General features: G+C 35.7%; 1 protein-coding gene across 2 annotated transcripts in view; it reads right to left on the reverse strand.

Moving 5' to 3' along the window:
• The window catches only part of LOC149561311 (protein SEMI-ROLLED LEAF 2-like), a 165,388-nt gene that overhangs the window by 133,079 nt on the left and 4,981 nt on the right, over nucleotides 1–27,328 (reverse strand). For both annotated transcript variants that reach the window (XM_089825066.1, XM_089825067.1), the window contains 2 exons: nucleotides 27,204–27,319; nucleotides 1,964–2,078 (listed from right to left, as the gene is read on the reverse strand). In XM_089825066.1, the coding sequence (XP_089681192.1) occupies nucleotides 1,964–2,078; nucleotides 27,204–27,319 (231 nt within the window). The remainder of the gene's footprint in view (nucleotides 1–1,963; nucleotides 2,079–27,203; nucleotides 27,320–27,328) is intronic.

Here is a 27,328-nt window from a genome sequence, read left to right on the forward strand (position 1 = left end):
AGTCCACAAGGCTTTCTTGAAACAAAGAAAGGGGTAAGACAAGGAGACCACTTATCCCCTATATGTTTATCATCATGGCAGAGGTCTTGGAAAGGCTTCTATCAGCACAGAGAGAAAGGGTTGTGGAAAGGTGTAATTGTTGAAGAGGGGGTGGATCCTTTATCTCATTACTCTCCTCCTACACCCTGGGCCCTTCGAAAACGATGGGTTTCAGACAGGCATATCTTATATTCTATAATGAGCATTCACTTAAGATTGACAATTATGCTGAAGCAACATGTGTAAATACAACTGCTTGTAAAAAGGAAAAATGCTAAAAATGGCAGATCTAGTACAATATCAGTGTGGCATTATGCCCAATCTGAAGGTATATTCAATGGGTGTAAATGCTGTTCGACTTCGATGAATAAATCTAGACTAGTGAATTCTTATGCCGGCTGCTTTGATATTCGTTACAATCATCTTTGTTTTATGAATGCGTATTGATCTGATAAGATTCTACTGAATGTATTTTGCGATTGGATGATGCCTCTTTCCATTGCAGCCCTCTCCATTTTTATCTTATTACTCCTTGTGAGGAGAGGTAATTCTTGGGAGGAGACATGACTCTTCCTTCATTGCAGATTAATTATTTCTTTCTTTCTTGGTCAAAGCCCTTCATATTTTATTAACAACTCCTAAGATAGCCATTTGCTATTGGCTTGATCAGTTTTGTTATGGCTTGATTGTCAGTTTGCTAACAAATTGCCATCTCTATAACATACTTATTTCTTACTCACTGTTTTATTACTCCTTATCTCCTTTGTTCATGAGTATTGCCATCTCTTGATGTGGGCCATGACACTTCTTTCCCAAAAGTAGAAGTGTATGGTCACATACACTCAAGAAGTATTCAACTAGAGATCTCAATCATTGCAAGTGAAATTTTAAACAGCCAAATTCATTACCTCATTCTTTTGTTCTATCTTTTTCCATGTACATGTCAGCACTAAATGGCATCTAGCCACCAACTATGATAGCGATAGAAATGTGAGAGGACATCCACTATCTCAGGTTCCTACTTGCAGCCAAATTACAAAGTAAACTACCCCTGCCTTGTTTACAGTTTAGACCATAAGAGCACAGACTCATTAAAAGCTTTATATCTTGCCGAAGTGCTGTCAACCTTGAATGTGAAAAGTGACACTAGAAGGAGATCATAGTTTCCTTGTTGGGTTGACTGACAAGATGTCAAGACTCAACTTCATTGAGAAGATCCTTATGTGCATTTCGACATGGAATAGCTTTGACTCTGGTAATAACATATTATTGCTAGTCCTTTCAGACAGTATTTCACTTTTTAAGCTTTTCACTGATCTTATGTTGTTACTGCATGAAAGCTTTAGGATTGTAATAAATTAATTGAGTAGTCCTTGCACGGACAATAAGACTAAACTCTTAAGTGAGGTACAGCATGGTGACAATTGCAACTCTATGAAGGCCTAACAAAAGCAACCACATAACTCTTTGAAATATTACAACAAATCCTTTGCATACACCTCTACAACCATATTGGTACTATACTTTCTTTTATGACTTGTGCTTAGCTTTGGATGGAAAGATGAAGAAACGTCCTATATTTGTAGTCATGAAATTTTGTTTCAACCAGTTACCCAAAAGAAGATGTAGTTCTAGTTTCAAAAGGGTGAAAATATTTAGAGCATATATGGACTTGCCACAACAGAGACTACATCAGGAACTACCTTATACAATCAAAAAAGAAAAAATGTTAGGGGCCTCTTTGGGTTACCAAAACAGAGTTTATGTTAGGAACTAATTTTATAAGTTCGAAGCTTCCAAATTTATCAGGGTTTCAATTTGAAAAATCAAGGAATCCATGGCTTCTAAATTAGAAAATCTGTCACTTTCAAACTTCTGATACCATGAACCCATAAAAAAGGAAATGATTCCATCTACAGAATACCTGACTATAAATAAAATCATACAGAATCTGGCAACCCAAAATTCGCATATCATCTTGCCGATTCTGCTCAAGAAGTGTATGGATCATGCTCAGGAGACTGGTAGCAAAAAGTGGCCTACAATTGAAAACAAAGAAAACTAGTCAAGATGTTTTCTTTCTTCCAAAAGGTTTGAATTTCTCATATAAAATAGAAGTACATATAACATTTGTATATTCAATTTCATCAGTAAACCAAAATTAATAAATCAAAAAAGGCACAAAGTGGAGAAACACATTATACAACAAAGAAAACTAGTCAAGATTTTTATTTCTTCCAAAAGGTTTGAATTCCTCATATAAAATAGAAGTATATATAACATTTGTCTATTCAATTTCAACAGTAAACTAAATAAATCAAAAAAGGCACAATGTGGAGAAACACAATATACCAGAAAGCAGAGGTCCCTCACTGCAGACATTAAAAATGGATGGTGCAACTTTTAGAGAAAATTACAACTAGAATGGCAGCTACTCATGGAAATGTAGAGAAATGTAAGAATAAAATTGCTCGTGTTTCTGGATTTGATTGTGTCTTAAGTTTTTGCATCAACGCTTCAGATCATACTCCATGATTCAGCATTGGGATGAAAGAGAGCACAAAGGGCATGAAACGTTCATGCAAAAAATTACGACACAATCAAATCCAAAAACAGGAGCAAATTTATTTCATGGACTATGAAAATCTAAAGGCATTTATTATAAGGGCATTTATTATAAGAATAATAAAATTGGAAAAATCAATTGAAACACATCCATCAATTATTTTTAAAAAAAAGAATATTAAATATTTAAATTAGTCTATAAAATAAATCATAAAAAAATATTTTATGGTGAATTGAAAAGCAAAATGTGAAGGCGTTTTATAATTAATCTCCTCCTTTAACATTGAACAGTATTTATCTATTTTAAATTTTTTTTCCTTTACAGAGATTAGCTGAAGTTACAAAGTTACAAGAACCAACAATTAAGTGATGAACAAATATTGCATGAAGTCTAGAATAGGGAAACTAGTTTACTTTTGATGAAACATACTCAAGCTAATGATGCAAAAACAAGAACTAGAGAATTGCTAGATTTATTAACATGAATTTTATGCCACAGTAAAAAAGCTACAAAAAATTTCCAGGAATTAAAAACCAGTGACTTCGGATTGATTTATTAATAAAAGCAGGATTGTGTTAATAATAGATATAATATCAGCTCAGCTCCTAGCCATGACAGAGGCAGCCAAGTAAGAGGAAAACATAATAACTTATCCTCCTTGGCCTCGTATGGTCCTTAACTGACAGTCCTTAACCATCTTTAACAGGTCTCCCTGTGGTCCTTAACCTTCTTTATGAGGTGCCATACCTAGTGAGGAATCATTCACTCTTCCCCCTCCTTGTACTCCCTTCCGCGTCATCAATTACAATTTAAGAGTGCCATTTCAACGGTTATATAAACATCTGAATTCTGTTTTTTTTATATCAGATGACTCACTTAGATTGGTTACCTTGATCACTTCTTTATATCAAATTGACCTACTATTGATGTCTGCTAAAAAATGCAATCATATTATCAAGCTCCTGTACCATTGGATATGACTGTCTTGCATCTGATCTTATTCTGTTCCATCTTCTCTTCAAATCTTAATGTTTGATACTTATACCCTGCCCTTGTGGCGGATGAGTTGTCATGTCCCCCTTTTCTCAAATAAAAATTTAACAATAATAAAATTGATAAGTAGGAGATAATTTCCACAGCTAGTCAAATTGTGATATGAATATCAGGATTTAACTGTGTGATTTTGAGTCAAACTCGATGACCCATGTTTCATGAGTAGTGATTCAACATGAATCCATCTCTCATGAGAATAAATGGAACACTTAGCACTCATTGGATCTAGGTGATGCTCACAGGGGTGAAGCACCGGGACTTCCCGGGAGGTCACCCATCCCAGTACTACTCCAGCCTGAGCGCGCTTAACTGCGGAGTTTCCTCCATAGTTAAACCCAAAGCTTGCAACCCCATTTGCAAAACCTTCACCAAGTGTTGTGCCTCATGAACCATTCATTAGAAAGCCCCTTAAGCTCATCAATTGATAAGTAGGAGATAATTTCCACAGCTAGTCAAATTGATAATAAAATTTATAATAAAATTTATAATAATTGATATAGAATATAATTGAATAATAAATAAATAAAAGTATTATTTATTTATAAAAAATAATATATAGATATAGAAAATCAAACAAATATAATAATAAGAAAAATATTATGACATAATTTTTTATTATTAAATATTGTTATCAAATTTATATAATATTATAGTACAAATATATTCTAAAATGTAATTTTCTAACCTTTCAAATACATATAGTAGTCAAAATGACTTACAATCGGGAAGACACTACACAAATATTATAATTGTCATCACTCACGTCTCCTGGCAAAATGACATAGACCTTGGTTATATAAGAAAGATAGTGGAAATCGAATAGGAAGGAAAAAAAGAGGTGGAACAAAACGGAGGAATAGCAGCACACAGGAGAAAATAAGAAATAGTTATGAGTTATCTAATCTAAAACTTTTACAGTCAACTGCTACACCAAAAAGAGAAGAACTCAATCTACCATAGAAATGATCTCACATAAATATTATCGAGTCAAAGGTAAGCAAAATGAACACAATCACAATATGGCAGGGAAACATTGAAGAAATGTTGGCACATATTCTGGAAAATTAAAACCATCTGGTCACCATTCGCAAGAAGAAGGTTTATGAGCCGCCCGCCGTTTGGACTCGGGAATTCATCCCAAGGCGTCTGCAAGAAGGAATTGGAAGTTTCAATACTCATTGAACAAAATCTTTCTTCAATTAAATTATTTCTATTGCTTAATTCATGGATATCATCACGTCAGCCCATCAAAGATTTTATTAGATATTTGTGGTTACCGCTGAGACTTCAATGTTGTTAAGTAAATAAGCAATGGTGAGATATGAAAGGGGTGTATAATCACGCTGGATCACAGATTACAGTTTGGAGGGGCCAGTCAATGATGAAGGAGAATTCCACAATCTGCAGTGTCAATATACATATGATCAATTGATAGTATCGTCAACAATTCAGTATTAAAGGCAGTGCCTTATAAACATCCAGTCAGTGTTTGCGATAGGATACCTGCGACTGCTCAAGGGAAAATAGCATGGGCAAGTCCAGACAAATCATGGGAAGCACACTCAGCACATCAAGAGTGACAGGTCTGCAGTAGGTAGTACAAAATTGGAATGAGGAACACACTAGTCGCTAGTCAAGGAAGGTCAATGGAAGAACCAAAAGTAATAGCCACAAGTGAAGAGCAGTGATATTATAAGAGGAAAACGATTATTAAGAAGGTAGCCAAGATAATAGAAAGAGAACATTTCAGTTTAAAACTTAACACAGAACTAAGAAATGCCCATGATAAGAAGAACACAAACTTAGACAGAGTGATTCGTAACTATACATATCAGTAAACCAAGGATCGATCAGAAAAGGTCAATAGCCAATAAAGATTTAAAAACTCAGTTAATAACAGAGATATAGAACACAGTTGCATACATACCAATGAAGAAAATAGCCTTATATTCGCAGAGACAAGGTTCCAACATCTATGCCTTAAGCTAGAAGAAGGGGACATTACACGAGTCATGTCCCTTCGGTGAATGGACAGTAATAACCAATGGCATCGGAAAAAAATCAAGAAAATGGCATGCACCATGAAGTTGTGTGGTTTTGAAGGTGCTAATTTGGTCTTCGCAATGGGGGCGCTGCCCCCTCAACCCTGCCCTGTATCGCAAGAGGGAGCACAGCCTAGGGCACCACCCCCGAACCCCACGAGGCATGCTGCCCCACAACCATGTCCAGACACTGCAAGGGGTACTGCCCCTTGACCCCATTGGGGCGTGGCTCCCAGAACCCCTGTTTATTTTTGAACTACACTGTAACTTTGAGTTTGCACAATACAAATCATTATCTACATTCTTGTCATTAGTCTTCCTCAATATTACTTGATGTACACTTGTCGTCTAGAAGGCAACTTTTTCTTTTGGTGGGGATGATGTAGGCGGAAATTATGCAATGAATAGTTAAATAAGAGTTTTGCTAGTTAATATAATAAAACATTGTTCTGAAGGAGTGTCAGTGGTGTCATAAGTTGGTGACAATTGGAGATTTAACCAACCGTGTTAAGTCTATTGGTATGGAATCTGGAACAAGTGAAAGGTATGGTTAATATTGGAACTATTATGCTATGAAACATATATCATTTTGTCATTTATGGTCTAATGTGATTCTATGTTATTCATGCTATTGTTGTATTTCATTTATCTCTAGTATTATGCAATCCAGTTGAATTTGTATCATCTTAGGCATCTAACAACAAATAACATCTCTTCATTAATATCTTAATCGCAACCTTTGAGCATTGGATGGCATCTTTAACTAATCCTTGCCTTTACGAGGTATAATCATCAGTCTAATAATAAGTTTTAGCCTTTGGTGTTTGTTTGATTATCTTTGTTGTATATATAAATGCTTAAGCTAATTATCAATGACTTTACTTTTCTTTCCCCCTCAAATAGAATTCTTTTTTTATATCTCCCTTTGTATAGGAAGTCACACACCTTTGCCACCAATTTCCTCTTGAAAAGGTTATCTTGATGTGTGTTTTGCTCCTCTACAACATACAAAATCAAAGACTTAATATTCCAAATGATATCCCAAATTTCTAACTCTCTCTTGAATAAGGATGCTCAACAGGAAACAAAGTATATGTATTGTGTGATCAAACGACACAACCTAAAGGTTCCTTCTTATTGTGGACTTACTCAGTTTTGTAATGTAATATGTTAGTTATCACAAAGGGACTTATATTATTCATTCAATAGACATCAATCACTAGATGTTTAGCTTAGATTTCAATTCTTGCATGGCAGCTAAAGATCACTATCCAAAAAGCCAAAAATCGAAAATCTACAAAGGGTGAATTTGCAACAAGCGGGAGGAGTTTTTCAAAAATATGAAGGTTGGAACTATAGGAGTCGGGGGCAAACTAGATGGCCCTTCGATCTGTGAAGGCAGTTTCAGTTTCAAACATCTCAAGCATGGAGGTGTAATGGGGGTCGAAGGCAAATGGAGCGAAAGTGGATCCCAAACAAGAAGGATTGGAATGGTAGGAAACGAGAGAAAGGGAGCAATGGCCGCCCACTGGGAGGAGACTTTTTCAACATGCTGAAGGACTTCAAATTCCAACAAATCAAGAGGAAGTTTTGGCGATCCAATCTCACAGAAACCGCAGTAACCAAAAAAGATAGAGGTGAGTGAGAATATCACTTATATCAAAGGCCCTTCTTTAAGAAAAAATAATAAACAATGCCTAGAATCGATAGAATTCTTGGGGGCAAGAGCCTTAATTGTTAAATAGTTAGGGCCCTGGCCATCACTAGCCAAAATAAAGGATTGGTGTGACAAGCATTGCAGTTGTGTAGTTTCACTTGAAAACAATGGAAAATGGTTTCCTTCTACTTACTTGTACATGTAGGGAGGATAAGGAACAGATTCTCGAAAGTAGCTCTTATTTGATAGATGGGTGAGGCCTCTACATCCATCAGTGGTCTCCAAATTTGACCCGAAGAAATAAAAGGTGCAAAGCATCCCAATCTGGTTTTGAATGCATAATATTCCACAAATATATTGCACAAAGGAGAGCATTAAAGTGATTGGTGACTCTATAGGCACGTTCATAAGAGCGGAGGAAGTTTTAGGTCCTGAAGATCTATCGGCTTTCCCTAGGGTTTTAGTATGGTGAGAACTTAGTGAAGAGTTGCCCAACTTTGTCATTTTGGGTTCGAAGAAGGGGGAATGGAGGCATCCTTTGATCACAAAAATGGGAGATGGGTAAGAAATAGATGCTCGGAATAACAATTACTAAGGTAAAGGGAAAGGGATGGAATTAGAAAGATTTAATGATGACATCATTAGGCTTGTAGGGGAGAAAGAGGACCGGTTAACTCAATGAAGAGTTGAATGGGAAGAAAATGATGAACTTTACCTCTGGGCGGACGAAGGAGAGTGATGGTGGCAATAGATTTCACTTAGATGCTATTGACCAAACTTTTGGTAAAGGGGAAGAGATAGTTAGGGGACTGGGGAACTGGAGGTAGTTAGCTCAATGTACAAGATGAAGGAAACTCTTTTTTGTATATCAAAAGGATGAAGGAAGAAGCCAGGACACAACAATGGTTTTGAGTAAGGATATTAGAGAGAATGTGCATCTCCGAGGGGAAAGGGAGAGTTGTGAAGGACCTTAGAAAGGTGTTGTTTTGAACAAGTAGCAAGGCGAGCAAGCTTCTCAAACCGATTGGATTAATGTGGTTATCCTGGAATCCTTTTCAAAGGATATTGATGAAGGGAATCAGAAAAACTTAGGGATACAAGAGGATAGATGTGCCAAATGAAGAGAAGATTTGAATTTTCCCATGTGGATTAAAACAAAAGGAGGCTCTAAAGACTTGGGTTTGGAAGGTAACTAGAAGGAATCAGTCTTTAAGAATATCAAGATATCCCCTATACGTAACTTGGAGAGCTCGTGGGAAGATATTAAAGATAGTGGTGGAACAAATTATGGTTCACAAGAGAAGGGTGACAAGATGGGCCTCTTTGATATCACAAGGATTGAAGAATATAGATCTATTGATCAGACACCTTCATCTATATCCAAACCAAAAGTGGAACTGGGAAGAAGGGAGGTCCAAAAACAACCAGAATGAAATGGGCAATAGTTGGAAATATAGCAAAACAAACCAAGCTTTTGAGATTAGGAAAAGGCTCCTATCGTGGAATGTCAAGGGCTGCAATGCTCCTGACAAGATTAGTTTGATCAAAAGGTATCTTGATCAAACGAGGTCTGATGTTGTTCTACTTCAAGAAACAAAAATTAAGGAGGATTTTGAGTCGTTTCAAAGGAGATTCAACTAGTGATGGTGCAAGATGGTAGGATCTTTAGGCACTTCAAGGGGTTTAGGAGTTATTTGGTGTAGCTCAAAATTGCATATTGAGGTTTTCAGACAAGAGAGAGCTTGGCAACAGTTGCAAATGGAAACTGAAAAGCTACATTTTCACTTTCCAATCATAAATATGTATGGACCCAACAACCAAACCCTCAAACAAACCCTATCGAAGGAGTTATCACAGATTTTGAAGGGCAACTCAATGGAGCTCTTTATTCTAGGAGACTTTAATGCCCTCGTTAACCCCTCAGATAAGAAAGGTGGATTGGGATGGTTGAGAAGTACATTAGACTTCAATAATTTTGTCACATATAATGGTCTTATTAAGCTCCTCTTCAAAAAAGGTGAATACACATGGACAATTAGGAGAGAAGGGTTTGTGAATATTGTGGAAAAGTTGGATAGATATTTTATAGTAAGGGATTCGGCTATTAGTGGACAGATGTGCGAAATAGAGATACTGCCTATAATAGGATTAGATCATTATCCAATTACTCTTACGATACAAGATGAGGCCCTAAGAGATGTCATTTCAAATTTGAAGCAATGTGGTTGCAAGAATAAGGTATTGCTGATATGATAAGAGAGTGGTGGTTGGCCGCTGAAAAAGCAAGTAATAAGACTTTTATTTTCTTTAAGAAATTATAGTTTATCAAAGAGAAACTTAAAAGAATCAAATAGGATTCATTTCAAGAATATCTTTGTGGAAAAATTCGGATTGGAAAAAGAGTAAAAGAAAAATTCATACTCGTCATTGAAAATGGGATGGGGGAGATGGACTTTGTATTATAATAGAAATTAAATAAGGATTATGAGCATATTTCAGCCTAGAAGGAAGTTTACTTGAGCCAAAATTTCAAGGAATTATGATTAAAAGAGGGTGATAAATACCAAATATTTCCATAACTCGGTTCAGATTAGAAGAGCAAGAAATAGTATATTTTCTATCAAAGATGAAAATGGTGTAACCTTAGAAAAGGCAGAGGACATCAATCAAGAGGCAAACAAATCCTTCTCGAGTTATAAAGTGAGGAATGATGAAGCGACAAGTAATAGGAATGAAATCTTAGAGATTATCCCAAAGTGCATTTTTGAGGCCCAAAATCGGATGCTGCAGAAGGAAGCCTCCATGGAAGAGGTAAAGCACACTCTATTCGCACTAGCCAGTGATAAGGCCTCGGAACCTAGAGGTCTCCCTGTAATGTCCCCTCTAATCTATCTTTAAATATTTGGACAATAACTTGAATTCATCATACCAAATTTTTGTAACCATACTATACAATGGAGAATATGAATGATATAACCTCCTAATTCTGATATATATATGTTTTGTACTACATGTGATGATCAAGCATAGCAACACGAATATGCAATAAGATCTGATATTATTAGCTGTCTCCAATATGATAATTAATAATCTGTGATAGGGAATAAATTACTTATGGTGTGTTGGCTGTCTCTAATATGATAATTAAAATTCTGTGATAGGGAATAAATTACTTAAGGTGTTTCCATGTATGATCTGATATAATAAGTTGCAATGGATTTGTTGGTGTTGCTTCTGACTTAGACTTCAGATGTTGTCTCTTCTTACTTCATATGCTTGGGCAACTCATTATGAAAAACTATGACAAGTTCCCTAATCACCAGATGCAAAAACTGAATACAGACAAGATAAATGTCCCAAAAGGATAAAATAAGAGTAAATTGTAATCTGGTTACTCCTCCTATTCTGATATAAAATGTTGGTCGGCTTCCTCCAACCCACAAAAAAATACTCAGGTGTTTTTTGGATTACCAACTATGATAAGAAAATTCCCTAATTTTTTCCCCATGGCCATGATAATGAGTTGGATGTTCATAATGTATATCTTATGAACTCAAAGGTCACGTTTGCTGAGGTGCCATAATGCATGTCCTTTACAAACAATACTGTTTCAAGACATATGCATCCTTTAGTCAAATTGGTTTGTTATCATGCCTTCTGACAGTTGCATGTTTTTATTAAAATTACTAATGTTTACTTATTCTTCTATATTCCAACCACCTCTTTTATTTGTGTCTAAAATCTACCTTAAATTAGTTAATGCATCAACTGAATATTGATCTTCCCTAGTCATTAATGCAAAGAACATGCCGTGTCCTTACCGTCAGTGTCCATCCCCTTATGATTCTAATTCTATTTGATCAAAGGATTCATTAGCCATGTCGATGACTTAATCCTTTGTGAGTTTCCACCCTCGTATTCTAATTGACATCTTCTTCAGAGATTTATCTTTGTTAATTTCTGATCATATTATCAGTTATGATAGCCATCAAATCTTGTGACTATCATGCACTGGGAATTGTTTTAGGATACCTGAAAGAATCTATAATTGCTGGCTTTCCCACCCACAAAGACCTTCTCCGGTTTTATATCCCATGAAGCCTGATGGAAACAATGGTCACAGAGTGTGGAGTCATTCATGGAGCTACGTCTGTGTATGAAGACAACCTCCATATTTGTTTGGTGATTTTGGGGAGCAATGTTGCACTACAATTACTTGGCTGCCTCTTAAAATACTTGTCTCTAGGTTATTATTATTATGTTATTTTATCTTCATAGATCTAGCAGGGTCTTCGATATATTCATTGTGTTTCTCCCTGACTGCATACCCGCGTTTATTTGGCATCGCAGAACCATTTGAACTTTAGATAATTTAACATTATTATGTCATTGTTGACTGTTATTTATCAACTATTATTTATAATGTTATTCCTTTGATTATTTATTAAAATCCCTCTCTATATAAATAAATATTAAGGTTTATATTATAATATTATATATATTTTGTTTATTATTTATTTATATTATATTATTTATCTATTTCTATTTATCACTATTCTCCTTCATTATTATTTATTTAAATAATTATATTATTTAGTTAATTATTTATTATTAAATCCTATTTCAATGGGCATATTACATTCCCAGCAATGTTCTTTCAAAAACTATGGGATGTGTTCAAATCTGATCTATTGAAAATAGTCGAAGAATCAAGGATAGGTGGATTTACTTTCAAGGACTTCAACAATACCTTTATCACCTTGATCCCTAAGAGGGAGATGATGAATACCTTTGAGAACTTTCAGCCTATATTGATCTGCAATACTGTTTATAAGGTAATTGCAAATAGGTTGAAAAAGTTCTAGATTGGTAATCTCTTACGAGCGGAGTGGTTTCTCCCCTAGTAGATTCATTTTTTAAGAGGTCAGTGCAGATAATGAAGCGATTCACACTATTAGACTGAATAAAGAAGGACATATGATGGTGAAACTGGATATAAAAAGAGCTTATGATGAGATTCATAGGGATTTTCTGGCTCGGGATTTGCAGAAATTTGGTTTTAGAGGGGACTGGGTAAACAGATGCATTAATACTCCCAAATTTTAAGTGTTGGTTAATGGAAGTCCACAAAGGCTTTCTTGAAACAAAGAAAGGGGTAAGACAAGGAGACCACTTTGTTAAATTCTATAACTTGCAACCATACTAATCTGATAACAGATCGATTTGATCTGATATAGCATGAATAAATATTGATTTAAATCCTTGCCTTTTTCTCCTTGAGACATCGACGTCTATCCTTGTGCAATAGTTTCAGACTAATTTGAACTCCTTAGTTTATGTTTCTGTTAAAACTCATTTAATCCTTGGAAAGTCGCCGACTTCTACAGGTTAGGCATAAATGGATTTTGGAAGAGACATGTCCTTTCTAAGGACATGTCCCTTGATTTCTTTATTTATAGAGGGTAAGGTTGAAGTCTAAGAGCACACAAGACAAAAGACAAGTCTGCTCCTTAGTCAATACTGCCCACATTCGAATTGCAGAATTAAAAAACAGAATTCTCAATTATATCTCTAATAAAATTGAAGGCAATAATTTGAAGTTATTCTCAGCAAAAGCAAAGGGGAGGAAGAAGATCAAATCTAGTCTATATTCAGTCATAGAATTTGCAGAAACTTTACCTGTTATCAGAGCTCTGGCAGTCGAACCTAGGCTCTGCCAAATTCAGTAATCAGACTTCATATATATCTAGCAACTATCTCCTATCTTCAAAGGCATACACAATCAGACCCGAGGACAGGTTTGATGGGAAAGAACACCTTGATGCTTGGAAATTGAGAATCATGATGATTCTTGAAGAAAATAAAGTAAAACAATTTGCTGATAAAGCATCCAAACAACCTCCAATTGAACCTCATAAATCCATTCAAATCATATTAGATGGAGAAAAAAATGGTATTGTGCACATGCTTACAAAACATCAAACAGCATTTGATATGATGAATGCATTACTAAATGCATATGAGGTCAATTATGCAACTAGAGTTCTTGCACTAAAAAGATAATTAAATCACATACAAATAAAGAAAGGAGAATCAATGAATTCTTACTTTCTAAGAGTTGCCGGCATTAGAGATGACCTTGTTACAAACGTAAATGGTAGAATACTTGATTGATTAATCAGAAATCAAAATGATCTATGTATACAAAGAGGAGAGTCGAATAGAATAGAAACATTCTATTCTAGACTACACCTAAATATTAGAAACATTCTAATATTTACAGAGATATAATAAGATACAAAAGTGAGCATTATAAAAGAAACATAAAGATTATTTTAATACCCCCCCTTAATGCTCAATCTATTTACTACACCAATAGATCCCCTGAATTTAACAAACTTGTCAGGACCAAGGGGTTTTGTAAAAATATTTGTTGGTTGCTCTAAGGTAGGGGCATAGAGTAACTAAATAGATCCATCTTCTACTAATTGTCGGATGTAATGCCAATGAAGCTCTATGTGCTTGGTTCGTTAATGAAACACTGGGTTCTTGACAAGTTTGAGTACTCCCTGATTGTCTGAAAACAAAGAAGTCAGACCTGCTTGAGGAATATGCATATTTGCAAGCATCTAACCGAGCCAAACTGCTTCACAAGCTGCCTTGACAGCTTCTCTATATTTTGCTTCTGTAAGGGAGAGTGCATGTGCCTATTGCTTCTTACTAGTCCAGGTAACTGCTGCAGATCCGATATTGAACAAATAGCTAGAAGTAGATTTCCTGTCATCAACTGAGCCAGCCCAATCGGAATCGGTGAATCCACTGAGCTGAGGAGTAGTACTCCTTGTCTAAAGAAGACCATAATCTGAAGTACCATGTACATAGCATAACACACATTTCGCTACAATCCAATGATCAATCTTAGGGTTTGTCATGAACCGTGAGATGTAGCTGACTGCAAAATTGTGATCAGGTCTAGTAGTAGTAAGGTAGATGAGACTACCTACTAGCTGCCTGAAGAGTGTTTCATCTACAGGAGGAGAATTAGATTGTGCAGACAATTTCAAACCAGTCTCCATAGGAGTGGAGGCAGGTTTGCAATCTTGCATTCGAAACCTATCAAGCAAATTTCTGGCGTACTTGGACTGAGGCAAAAAAATACTGTTGTCAGTCTGCCAAACCTCAATACCTAAACAATAATGAAGCAATCCAAGATCTGTCATATCAAAAGTTCTGCATAGATCCTATTTGATTTTTGAAATCAAATGTTTTGAACTCCCAGTAATGATCAAATCATCCACATAGACAACAAGAAAAAGAATATCATTACCAGAGTGTTTAATATAAAGATTACTATCTGACGGACTACACTGAAATCCCTAAGCAACCAAGTACTGATCAATCTTTATGTACCAATCCCTAGTGGCCTGTTTAAGACAATAGAGGGCCTTCTAGAGTCTACATACTTTAGGTTCCAAACCGGCAACCTTGAAACCTGGAGGTTGCGTCATGTAGACTTCTTCCTGTAATTCACCATTGAGAAAAGCACTCTTCACATCCATCTGATGAACTTTCCAACCATACTAAGCTACAATGGCAAGAAGAATGTGAATAGTGCTCATCTTGGTTGTCGGAGCAAAGGTCTCCTCATAGTCAATGCCTTCACGCTGGGTGAATCCTCGAGTAACAAGTCTGGCTTTGTATTTGTCCAAGGTACCATGTACATGATACTTGACCTTATAGACCCATTTATAGCTAATGGGTTTCTTCCCAAGAGGAAGATCTGAAAGAACCCAGGTGTGGTTCTTTTGAAGACTCTGAAGCTCAGCATCCATTGCATGTTCCCATTCTGGAATTCCTTTGGCCTCTGCATATGTTTGGGGCTCAAGGATACTGTGGATGTTGGCCATAAGAGCAATATTAACTATGTTGTGCTGAATGCTCTTATTTCTGGAGGTTCTACCCTCAATGAGTTCATCAGGACGAAGATCACTAATCCTTTGAGCTCACCATTTTGGCTGAAGAGTTGAGGAGCCGATATCAGATGTTGTCAGAATAGCTGGATGAGGAGCAGGAGCAGAAGTTGTATTATTTGGAAGTGGCTCAGGTGGTGTATCAGTAGCATCAGATGACTCATATAAAATAGAAGAACCCAACTCAGAGATTGTTGAAGACTGAATCTCGAAATGCGGCGGGGAGGCAAAGAGCGGCAATGGTTTGAGTTCCTCATCAAACACAACATCACAACTAAAGATTAAATGATTGGTATTTACATTAATCAGTCTGTAGGCCTTATGTGTGTGACTGTATCCTGTAAACATAAGTTTCTAGCTTTTGGAATCCAACTTAGTGCATTTGGCATCAAGAATCCATACATATGCTAGAGAGCCAAAAACTTTCAAATGGTTGATCCTAGGTTTGTGACCAGACCAGGCTTCCTCAAGAGTCTTATGGTTAACTGCAAGGGTGGGTGACCAATTAAGAAGATGGACAACTGCCAATACTGCTCCTGCCCAATATTTTCTAGGAACATTTCTATATTCTAGCATAGCCATTTCTATGATGGTACGGTTTCAACGCTCTACAACACCATTTTGCTGAGGGGTGTGAGGTGTGGTGAACTAACGTCTAATGCCATGAGTAGTACAGAAGGCAGAGAAGGTAGAAGAACAGAATTCCCCCCATTATCGGTCCTAAGAGTACAAATGGAGGAACTAGACTCTTTTTCTACTAGAGCTTTAAACTACTGAAATACAGGAAAAGCATCTAATTTTTGCTTAAGAAAATATACCCACATTTTGCGACTAAAATCATCCAAAAAGAGTAAGTACATGTTTCCAATAACAAAAGGAGTATTCATAGGACCACATACATCAGTGTGGACCAGCTAGAGTACTTTAGATGCCCAGCATGATTCACCATCCTTAAATAGTGTCCTATGTTGATTCCTTGCTTGGCAAGCTCAGAAAACAGGATAGTTCTGGGTTTGTATATCAGGTAGGCCATGGACAAAATTATCCTAAGCAAGTTGCGCTAGATATTGAATGTTCGGGTGACCATATCATTGATGCTAGAGCCTGCTGAGAGCAAATGATTTAGCGATGAAGGCATGCTCAACGAAATCGCCTGAATCTACAAGCCTATAAATACCATGATCCTCAAGACCGACAGCAAGTGTAGCAAGAAGCACGATCAGTAATCAAACACTTCTTTCCACTGAAAATGACCTCCAACTGAGGGGAGTGCTTTATAATCTAACTAACAAACAAAAGATTATGTCTCATGCCAGGAACATAACATACATTGAGGAACATGAGTCTTTTTCCTCTGAACTGAATCTGAACATTGCCATTGTCGACAATATTGTATTCTTCGCCACCTCCAAAGATTACTGAATCAAAATGGGGAGTGAAGTCAACAAACCAATCACGCCTATGAGTGAAATGTCAAGAGGTAGTGGAATCTATGTACCAAGCAGAAGATTCCACATGATCTGCAGGTATTCTGGCCATAAAGGCATGATAGATAGATTATTTCTGCTCCGAGTGTTGGGCAGCATTGGCTTGCCTTTTAATTGATTCTGACTTCTGATGCTACTAATACAGAAGCTCATAATATGCGAATATCTCAAATGGCACAAACTTCGAGGTGATAAAATGAGAGGCCCACAAAAATCGGAGTTCACAAACGAGAGCTCAAAAAACTCAGAAAGAATACACTGTTGGAATCTGGATCCACTAGCTCGAAAATTGAGGCACAAAAATCGAGGCACCCACAAAAATTTGACAAAGACCCATTTGAGATCTCAAAAAACCCACCAAGAATCTGAAAGCAAAAAAAAATTTCAAGGTCAAAAATTAGGGCTTTAGGCAAAACCCTAGCCATCAAATTGGAGAGTCAAATTTGCAGAAAAAATGAATAAAAAACGTAGAGTTGTCGAACAAGAACAACTATGGTCGAAATCCAAGCTATCTGAAAAATGCAGAGCCGTCTGGAAAAAAGGACAGAGCCGAGGTGGTTTGTAAAAATTGCAGAGCCGTCTAAAAAATGGCTGGGCTGGAATCTGAAATTTTTCAAGGTTTTTTTTTAGCGATAGCCAAAAAAGTGAACGCCAAGAAAAATGTGATAGCAGAAAATTGTGAAGACTGAATGCAAAGTTGTGATTGGTAGCAAAGCCAAGCCTCGGGTAGTGAAAAAAACGGGAGCAATAAAACACGATTTTGCAAGAGAGGAAAACCCACGATTTTTCCAAGGAAAGACCAGAGGTGTGCCACAAATTTCAAAGTCGAGCCCGTGATTTTTTAGAACCAGATGCAACAAAGGAAATCATGATTTTCAAAGAGAAATTTTGAAAAAACAAAATAAATAATTTCAATAAAGAAATTATAAATTTTTTTCAAAAAATTACTCTAGCTTTGATACCATGTTATGAACATAAATGGCAAAATACTTGATTGATTAATCAGAGATCAAAATGATCTATACGAATAGAATAGAAACATTATATTCTAGACTACACCTAAATATTAGAAACATTCTAATATTTACAGAGATATAATAAGATACAATAGTGAGCATTAAAAAAGAAACATAAAGATTATTTTAATAGACCTATCAAGTGTAGGAACCATTATTAGTGACACAAAACTAACACTAATGGCTATAGATGGATTACCAGATTCATGGGAAACTTTTGCACAAGGAATAAGTGCCAAAGATAAACTTCCTGACTTCAACAAACTTAAGGGGGATTGTCTTCAAGAAGAATCCAAAAAATTAAAGAAAGGGAAGCTGAAAACAGAAGATGAACTTCATGATTTTAATATGAACTCCTATAAGGGCAAGAAGAAGCATTTCAAGAAGAAAAAGGAAAATCAAAAGAATGGAAAACCCAAGAAAGACCTATCCAAAATAAATTGTTTCAAATGTGAAAAGTTTGGACACTACAGATCTAATTGTCCTAAGAATTCTAAAAAACAAGCAAACAGTACAAATGTTACTAGGGAAGAAGATACCTATGATCCTGAGAATTGTGTATTCTATTGATCACTATAAAATGAAATCTCAAGTAAAGCATGGGTAATTGATAGTGGATCATCTAGACATATAACAGGATACAAAGAAGCACTAGACTCTATTTCAGAAAAGGTTAATGGCGAAGTTACCATTGTGATAATTAGGCACATTCCGTCGAAGGAATTGGAAACTGCACCTAGAAACTAAAATCAGGAAATTCTCTTCTTCTCAAAGGTGTACTCTTCGTACCAGGAATAAAAAGAAATCTAATCTCAATTACAACACTTGAAGATGATGGGCATAACGTTGCATTCGTGGATGGTAAAGTAATCACCTGTGCAAAGAACTCCTCAATCAAGAAAGCAAAGTTGATTGGTCAGAGAAAAGGATATTTGTATGAATTGAATTCAAAATCAAGTCAACCTATTCAAGCCTTAATTCATGAAGCTACAGACATAAATGACATATGGCACAGAAGATTAGGGCATCTAAATTTCAAAACCTTATCAACTATGGAGAAGATGGTCACTGGTCTACCTAAACTAAATAAAGACCACTCAAGCATATGCAAAGGGTGTGCACTAGGTAAGAACACCATAAGTCCATTTCATGACAGCACTAGAAAAAAAAAATGTTTTGGAATTAATTCATTCAGATTTATGTGGACCTATGTCTATTCCTTCTCTTTGAGGATTCTGGTACTATATTTTGTTCATAGATGACTTCTCTAGGAAAACATTGATTTACTTCTTAAAGTGCAAAGAATCAGAAGAAATCCCAAAGCAATTTAAAGAATTCAAAACATTAACTGAAAACTTATCAGGGCATAAAATTAAAACTCTTAGATCTGATAATGGAGGAGAATACACCTCCAAGTTGTTTAAAAGGTTTTGTAAAGAAACAGGAATTAAGAGGGAGTACACTATTCCTTATCATCCAGAACAAAACGGGGTAGAAGAAAGAAAGAATAGAATAATTATAGAAGTTGCTAGAGATATAATATTTGATCAAAACCTAGAATATTATCTTTGGGCAAAAGCCTCTTGTACTATTGTTGATATTCAAAATTAAAGTCCTCACTCTTACCTTAGAGATAAAACTCCTAAAGAAATCTTTACTAAGGTTAAACCCAATATAAGTCATCTTAGGTTTTTTGGGTGCCCCGTATATATCCATGTTCCAAAAGATAAGAGAACCAAGTTAGAACCCTTTGGGAAGAAAGGTATTCTTGTAGGCTATAGTGAAACATCTAAGGCATATAGGATTTTCATACCTGGATAGAAAAGTATTGAACTTAGTAGGGATGTAATTTTTGAAGAAGATTTAGCATTCAAAAGAGCCCTAAGTTCTGAAGAACCTTCTCCTTTGACTAGTTCTGAAAGAAATACTTAGTTTGAGTCTCCGAGGGAGAACATAAAAGAAATTGAAAATGAAATTCAAAATTTAAATGTTGGAGAAAATTAAAATTCAAAGAAAAGACCACTTTGGGCCATTAAAACAGTTAAGGAAGCACAAGACTTTGTTGCACCTTCCGGAACAGTTAGAGAAAGCAAAAGACCTAAAAGACTCTCTAGTTATACAACAAACATGAGTGATTTATCTAAAATAGAACCAACCAATCCCTCTGATGCTATTAAACATACAGCTTGGAAAGAAGCTATGACAAAAGAATACCAATCTATTATGAAGAATGATGTTTGGGAAATTGTTTCAAGACCTAAAAGAAAATCTATTGTTTCTTCCAAGTGGTTATTTAAAATAAAGCATGCTACTGACGATAGCATTGAGAAATATAAAGCTAGATTTGTAGCCAGAGCATTTTCTCAAAAAGAAGGGATTGATTATGAAGAAAAATTTACTCTTGTCACTAGATATACCTCTATAAGAGCAGTCCTAGCAATTGCAACATCAAAGGGATGGAAAGTACATTAGATGGATGTAAAAACAACATTCCTAAACGGAAAGATTGCAAAAGAAGTATATTTAGAGCAACCTGAAGGATTTGAAACTCATGATCCTAACGTTTTTGTTTGCAAGCGCAAGAAAGCTCTCTTTGGGCTTAAACAAGCTCCAAGAGTTTGGTATGAAAGAATTGATAAGTATCTCCCTGGCTTAGGATTCTCCAAGAATGAAGCCGATCCAAATTTATATTATAAAAGAGATAAAGATGATATGGTAATTCGATATTATATGTTGATGATTTACTATTAACAAGTGATGATCATCTTATAGATCAATGTAAGAAAGATTTAATTAGAGAATTCAAGATGAAAGACTTGAGACTCCTTCATTACTTCCTAGGACTGGAAGTATGGCAGAATTCTAATGGTATCATACTTAATCAAGGGAAGTATAAATCAGATATTTTTAAGAGATTTGGAATGTGGAATTGCAAGTCTATGTCTTCTCCAATGGAGACTAATCAACATAAACTTAAAGAAGCAGCAACAGAATCACCTTCCATAAATTCTACTCTCTACAGACAGATGATTGGATCCCTTATGTACTTAGTAAATACAAGACCTGATATTTGCTATGTTGTTAATGCCTTAAGCCAGTTTATGTGTGAGCCAAAGGAGATTCGCCTAGTTGCAGTTAAACACATTATGAGATACTTACAAGGCACTCTCAATTTTGGACTCAAATATGAGAAAGTTAATTTAGATTTGCATGGATTCACTGACTTAGATTGGGGTGGAAGTGTTAAAGACAAAAAAATTACTTCAAGATGTTGTTTCAATTTAGGATTAGCAATGACATCTTGGATATGCAGAAAGCAATCTTCAATTGCTCAGAGCTCCACAGAAGCCAAATACATTGCAGGAGCGATGGCCTCTCGAGAAGTAGTTTGGCTAAGGAAGTTACTTGTGGGATTATTTGGGCAAGTTATGAATCCTACGATTACTCACTATGATAATTAGAGTTCCATCAAGCTTTTGGTGAATCCAGTTTTTCATGACAGATCTAAGCATATTGAAATTCCTTACCATTATGTAAGAGATATGGTAGACAGGAATTCTGTAAAATTAGAATACATTTGCATTGCAGATCAAACAACAGACGTACTCACCAAACCTCTATCTAGAGTGAAGATAGACCATTTCAGAAGAAGACTTGGTATGGTTGAATTGTAATTCATTTGTATTCTTTAAATTATTAATAAAGTAATTTTTTATCAAGCTATTGATTGTTATGGGCTCCACCATTTGTGTTCATTATTTGAGAAGTGACGATCTCTAAGATAATGAACACTTGTATAAAAGACATTGTGAGAGATGATGATCTCTTAGATAATGTGCTATACAGTAGAGTACTATTGTAAGATCTAGATGAGTTCAAGATCATATTGTGATGTAGACATTGTTATGTCTATAAGTCACAAATTGGATAAAAGAAGAATTGTTCTCCGAGGCTTATCCTATATTTTGGTAGATCTTAAACTCAGGATCATGTTGTGATATAGTAATACCAATATCTATGTGTCACCACTTGGATAAATGAAGAACTTAAACAACTCTTCAAATTTATCATGTACATTGTATTCTTTGCAATACTATTATCACTAGTAGCACTGATTTGTCATATTACAAATTTAGTAATATAACATTGTATCATGTGTTCTATGATACCACATGCTAAAAGGATTCAGATAGGTATAGAGTATCAATTCTTGCTTGTCCATCTTTATCGATGTTGCTAGATATGATATCTCTCAGTATGATTATCAAGTTAAAAGGGAGTGTTAAATTCTATAACTTGTAACCATACTAATTTGATAACAGATCGATTTGATCTGATATAGCATGAATAAATATTGATTTAAATCCTTGCCTTTTTGTCCTTAAGACATCGGCGTCTATCCTTCTACAATAGTTTAAGACTAATTTAAACTCGTTAGTTTATGTTTGTGTTAAACTCATTTAATCCTTGGAAAGTTGCCAACTTCTAGAGGTTAGGCATAAATCGATTTTGTAGAGACATGTCCTTTCTAAGGACATGTCCCTTGATTTCTCTATTTATAGTGGGTAAGGTTGAAGTCTAAGAGCACACAAGAAAAAAGATAAGTCTGCTCCTTAGTCAATACTGCCCACATTCGAATTGCAGAATTGAAAGATGGAATTCTGAATTATATCTCTAATTCAATTGAAGGCAATACTTTGAAGTTATTCTCAGCAAAAGCAAAGGAGAAGAAGAAGATCAAATCTAGTCTATATTCGTCATAGAATTTGTAGAAACTTTACACGCTTATCCCCTTTATGTTTATCATCATGGCAGAGGTCTTGGCAAGGCTTATATCAGCACAGAAAGAGAGGATTGTGGAAAGGTGTAATCGTTGAAGAGGGGGTGGATCCTTTATTTTGTGGATGACACTTTCTTGGCTAGGGAAGCATCTGAAAGGGAGGTCAAGGTGATGAAGCAAACCCCTGATCTTTGTGGGGCAGTTTCAGGGCAATTCACAAATTGGAGGAAATAAGATATCTCCTTATTTACACCCATAAACAAAAGCAGATAAGAATTTTCAGAATATTGGAGCTGGCTGGGGCCATTCCAAGTATCTGGAAATTCCCTTGTTCCAAGGGAGGAACAAGACAGAATTCTGCAAAGAGCTAGGGGATAGTTGTTTGGAGAAGATGGAAGGCTGGAATGGAAAGTGGTTAACCTCTGCAGAGAGGATACTAATGTTAAAAAACGGTCATCTCTGTTATCCCTGTCTTTTCAATGATGTGTTTGGAGACAACAATAGAGGTTATTAATGTCATCAAACAAAAAATGAGGAAGTTTTTTTAGAATGGTGCTAATGAAGGTGAAAAGATTCCCTTATTAGCAGGGGAAAAGATATGTAAAGGAAAGATTCAGGGTGGGGCATGTTTATGAGTGTGCGAATTGATAAATCTTGCTTTGTGGGCAAAATTGGTCTAGAGAAAGCATAAGCAATCAAACCAAACATGAGTTAAAATCTTGAGAGCTAAATACTTAGATTCAAGGGAAGATGATAGAATCCTAGTAGTGAGGGACCCTCCTAGAAGCATGGCGACTTGGACTTTTATTTTGAAATGCAGATCAATTATAAGAGATCATTTAACATGGAAGTTAGGGAACGGAAGAATGGCAAACTTTTGGGAGGACTCCTGGCTAGGTCATCTAAGTTTGAGTTCAGAGGAGATAAGAGTCATTAAGGACCATTTGTGCAATTTATGCAGTAATAAGGTCAGGGAATATGTAACTCTAAAAAAAATTATGGGGTGAGGAATGGGTCTAGAAAGATTTGGTTTTAACTGGTCTAAATGGGTAACAACTTACATAGATGAAAGCTTTGCTTAAGGATCGGCATGTCTCTTTCGGTGAGGGGGAAAATATGTTAGTTTGGTGTATTTCTATGTCTGGTAACTATTTGGTGAAAATTGGATATCAACTTCTATCTATTCAGAATGAAAATTCCTCTGAGGCAAGAGACTTGTGCTGTTATAAGGATGGGTTACCTAAAGCAAGTGTGTTCTTATGGTTAGCTATTCAAGGTAGAATTCTAACGCAAGAAAAAAGGGGAAAGTATAGATTTGTTGGGCCTACCAATTTGTTATGTGTGAAAATAATGAAGAGAGCACTGATCATCTTCTAGTTCAGTGCAAACTATCAAAAGAGTGTTGGGATCATAGTTGGAAAACTCGCCAAATCCAAAAACTCACCGAGCCCCCCAAAAGTTTAATCGGGAAAAACTCGGCCATTTAAAAAAAAAACTCGAAAAAACTCGAGAACCTAAAAAAACCGCTAAAATTTAATTCAAAATACATTTTTTTGCAAATTTCAATGAGAAGATGCATCTAATGAGTTCATTATAGAGAACACAAAAGAAAGAAGCAGGAGTTTAGATAGATATAAATGCATAGTGGGTACAAAATCACATTCTTATGCTGAATGCTGATGGCGGGAAGCATAATAGTAAATAATTCGTGTCAAACTAGAAGTAAAAACATCATTACAATCACATTTTCCTCTTCCTAGCTCTACTAGCATATTGTAACTCTCTATCTTACATAATATATATAGGCTTTTTTCCTTTTGTTTTTAACAAAAAAAAAAAAAAAAAAATTTAAAAAAGAGTTTTTCTAAAAAACTCGCCGATTTTTTGCAAAAACTCGACGATTAATCGGTGATTTTTTCTTGCGATTAAATTTGGGAAAAACTCGCCAGTCCCAAAAACTCGGCGATTAGTAGAAACTCGCCAATTATTCAGCGATTATGCCAACTATGGTTGGGATCAATCTTCACCAATCGAATAGTGAGTTACCTTAGAGAAATATGAAACTTAATGAGAAGAGTTTCATAGTATTGCCTCCATTTTGTGATGACAAAATTAAGGACAACATACTTAACTTTCAGCAGATATGTAATCGATGAAGAAGTTGGTGGTTTAAGTAAAGTCCACCAAGATAACTAACTACGGGTGGTGAATCAATTATCTGATTAAAACAACTCTCAATATCCTTATTAAACCCAAAACATGCAAACAATAGATACAACAACCACAAAAAGATAACCATACACAATAACACCAAATTTGTTAACTAGGGAAACCCTTGATCAAACGGAAAACCCCGGTGGGGATGGTACCCACAAAATGATGTACTAATATACAAGTTCCTTGTAAGAGGATGGATCATGTTAGGTGTCAATGAAATACATTCAATATATATCAGTCCTTGTTAGGAGACTTCAAATCCCTATTAGGAGATTCCAACTCTATTAAGAGTTGTGTCATCCCTGTTAAGAGTTGTGTCAACCCTATTAGGAGTTGTGAAAGAGAGAAGGACCCACAGTCCAAACAGCTTCAGGGGCAAGACCACCAAATTCACTATCCAATTGGTCTTAGTATTATTATTCTCAAAATAATAGCAACTTCTTTGCCAAATACAGTCTCTTTGTCAACTCATTGTGTGTCAACTTCACCAAACACTTCTCTAATCAAAAGATATTCAATATTAGGTTCACTAGATCTCACATACAAGTTCGCATACTCGCATTACACATAATTCGTTCACAACCACATTCTACCACAAGGAACTAATCTTTCCTTTATACCAAGTCCACAACAACTTCTTTGCCAAATACAGTCTCTTTGTCAGCTCATCGTGCCTCAACTGCACCAAACACTTATGTGATCAAAAAATATTCAATATCAGGTTCATTGGATCTCACATAGAAGTTTGCATACTCGCATTACGCATAATTCGTTCACAACCACACTCTACCACAACGACATAATCTTTCCTTTATACCAAGTCCTAGAATAAGTTATTGAGTCGGCCTTGGGGCTTTCTTAATTTACAGTAATAATGTAGGACCATCTTAAGATATTACATTTACATGTTACATTACAATATTACAAATTTTTACGATTACAACCACACTGTCGACACGCAATCTTCATAACTCTTCACACGTGTAACCTCTGACTTTGCTCACTTAACCACGTCATCTTCAGCTTGTCTTCTACCTCTACACAATTTCACTAAACCAGATTCTATCTCTATTAGGAGATATAATCAAAACATCAGCAACTACTACACATGAACTCTGTTTGAACATTGTCTTCAATAAATCTCGAATAATTGTCCACTGTCTTCATATTTCCGTACACGCTCTTAACCACAACATCAAGACACTCTATAGAACATTCATCCAAGTGCACATCACCTCATCTTCAATCCTCGAACTATGCAGTCTCAATCTCTGACTAATACTCTATCAATCTCATAGAATAACATGTATGTTGACATCAATGACAAACACAGCCATGAATGAAACATATGATCCAACAATGCTAGGATGCTCCCCCATTGGAATATCATCAGCATCCATGCTAACAGTTGGGCCCTTTCAAATCTCTTCAGAGATCAAGATTACTGAAGATTAAACTATCAAAGCTAAGGATTCAGGTGTTCAACTTCAGCTGGCTCCACCAAAAGTGGGGGAAGATTCTAAGCATGAAGAATCTTTAGATCACAAATTTACCTTGATAGTATCTTTAGATCAGTCGAGCCAAATATTCAAAGCTGCAATGATTAAATATCATTAAACACAAAGTCCAAACATATTTATAATTAGCCCATTTTCTTTATCTCATAAAGAATCTCCTACATAGAAGGAAGAATCTTGAGGCTTGTTACAACCTTTGCACTTGCACTCCCATATTACAGAACATTTCGTGGCATCAAATTTACAAGAAAACTCCGAGCCAATATTACAGGAACACTAAACATTAAAAATTTTGGGTCCTGACTAGAACTTAATCTGAGGTCAATTGCATTAACAAAGTTGAAGAAATACAGTTAATAGCATATCATCAAAATGGTCTTCAAGGCCTTTTGAAAGGGCAATACAGCCTAAACTAGAAATCTAGCAGATGCATTGCTACAATTCATTGCTGCCAGCAATCGCACCTTTTTAGCAGCCTGAAAGCAATTCGTAAGCCCAAACATTTTAAGTGAAACTATATCTTCATTTGCTTTTCATGATTTCATAAAGAATTTCCTACCAGAAGGCAATTGTGTCTCTGGCTCAATAAAAAAATTATTATTTGCAAAAGGACTCCCGTTTTAAGAAACATTTCATGGCATGACATTTAAAATCTAAATCATTAAAAACTGGGATACTGTATCAGAAGTTCAGAACAGGAGCTGAGGATAACTAAAAGAAAACTAGAGCCTGAACTATAAATCAAGCTTATACATCACTGCAATTTCTGACTGACAACAATTGCAACTTCCACCCAAGCAGACTGGAAACGACCCTAAGTCAAAATATTTCTAGTGAAATTAGATCAACATGTACTTACATCTGATCTTTGCATGATGAAAGTAATTTGCGATATGTGGTCATTACAACTCGCACAGACCCAAAGTGCTCATTCCGCAATTCTTTGTAGCCCCTCTGTTCCAAGAGGTTGGCTATCTGAAATCA

The sequence above is a fragment of the Cupressus sempervirens genome, chromosome 4 (genome assembly GCF_028749045.1).
Source record: "Cupressus sempervirens isolate cs-2001-9-10 chromosome 4, ASM2874904v1, whole genome shotgun sequence".
Lineage (NCBI taxonomy): Eukaryota > Viridiplantae > Streptophyta > Pinopsida > Cupressales > Cupressaceae > Cupressus > Cupressus sempervirens.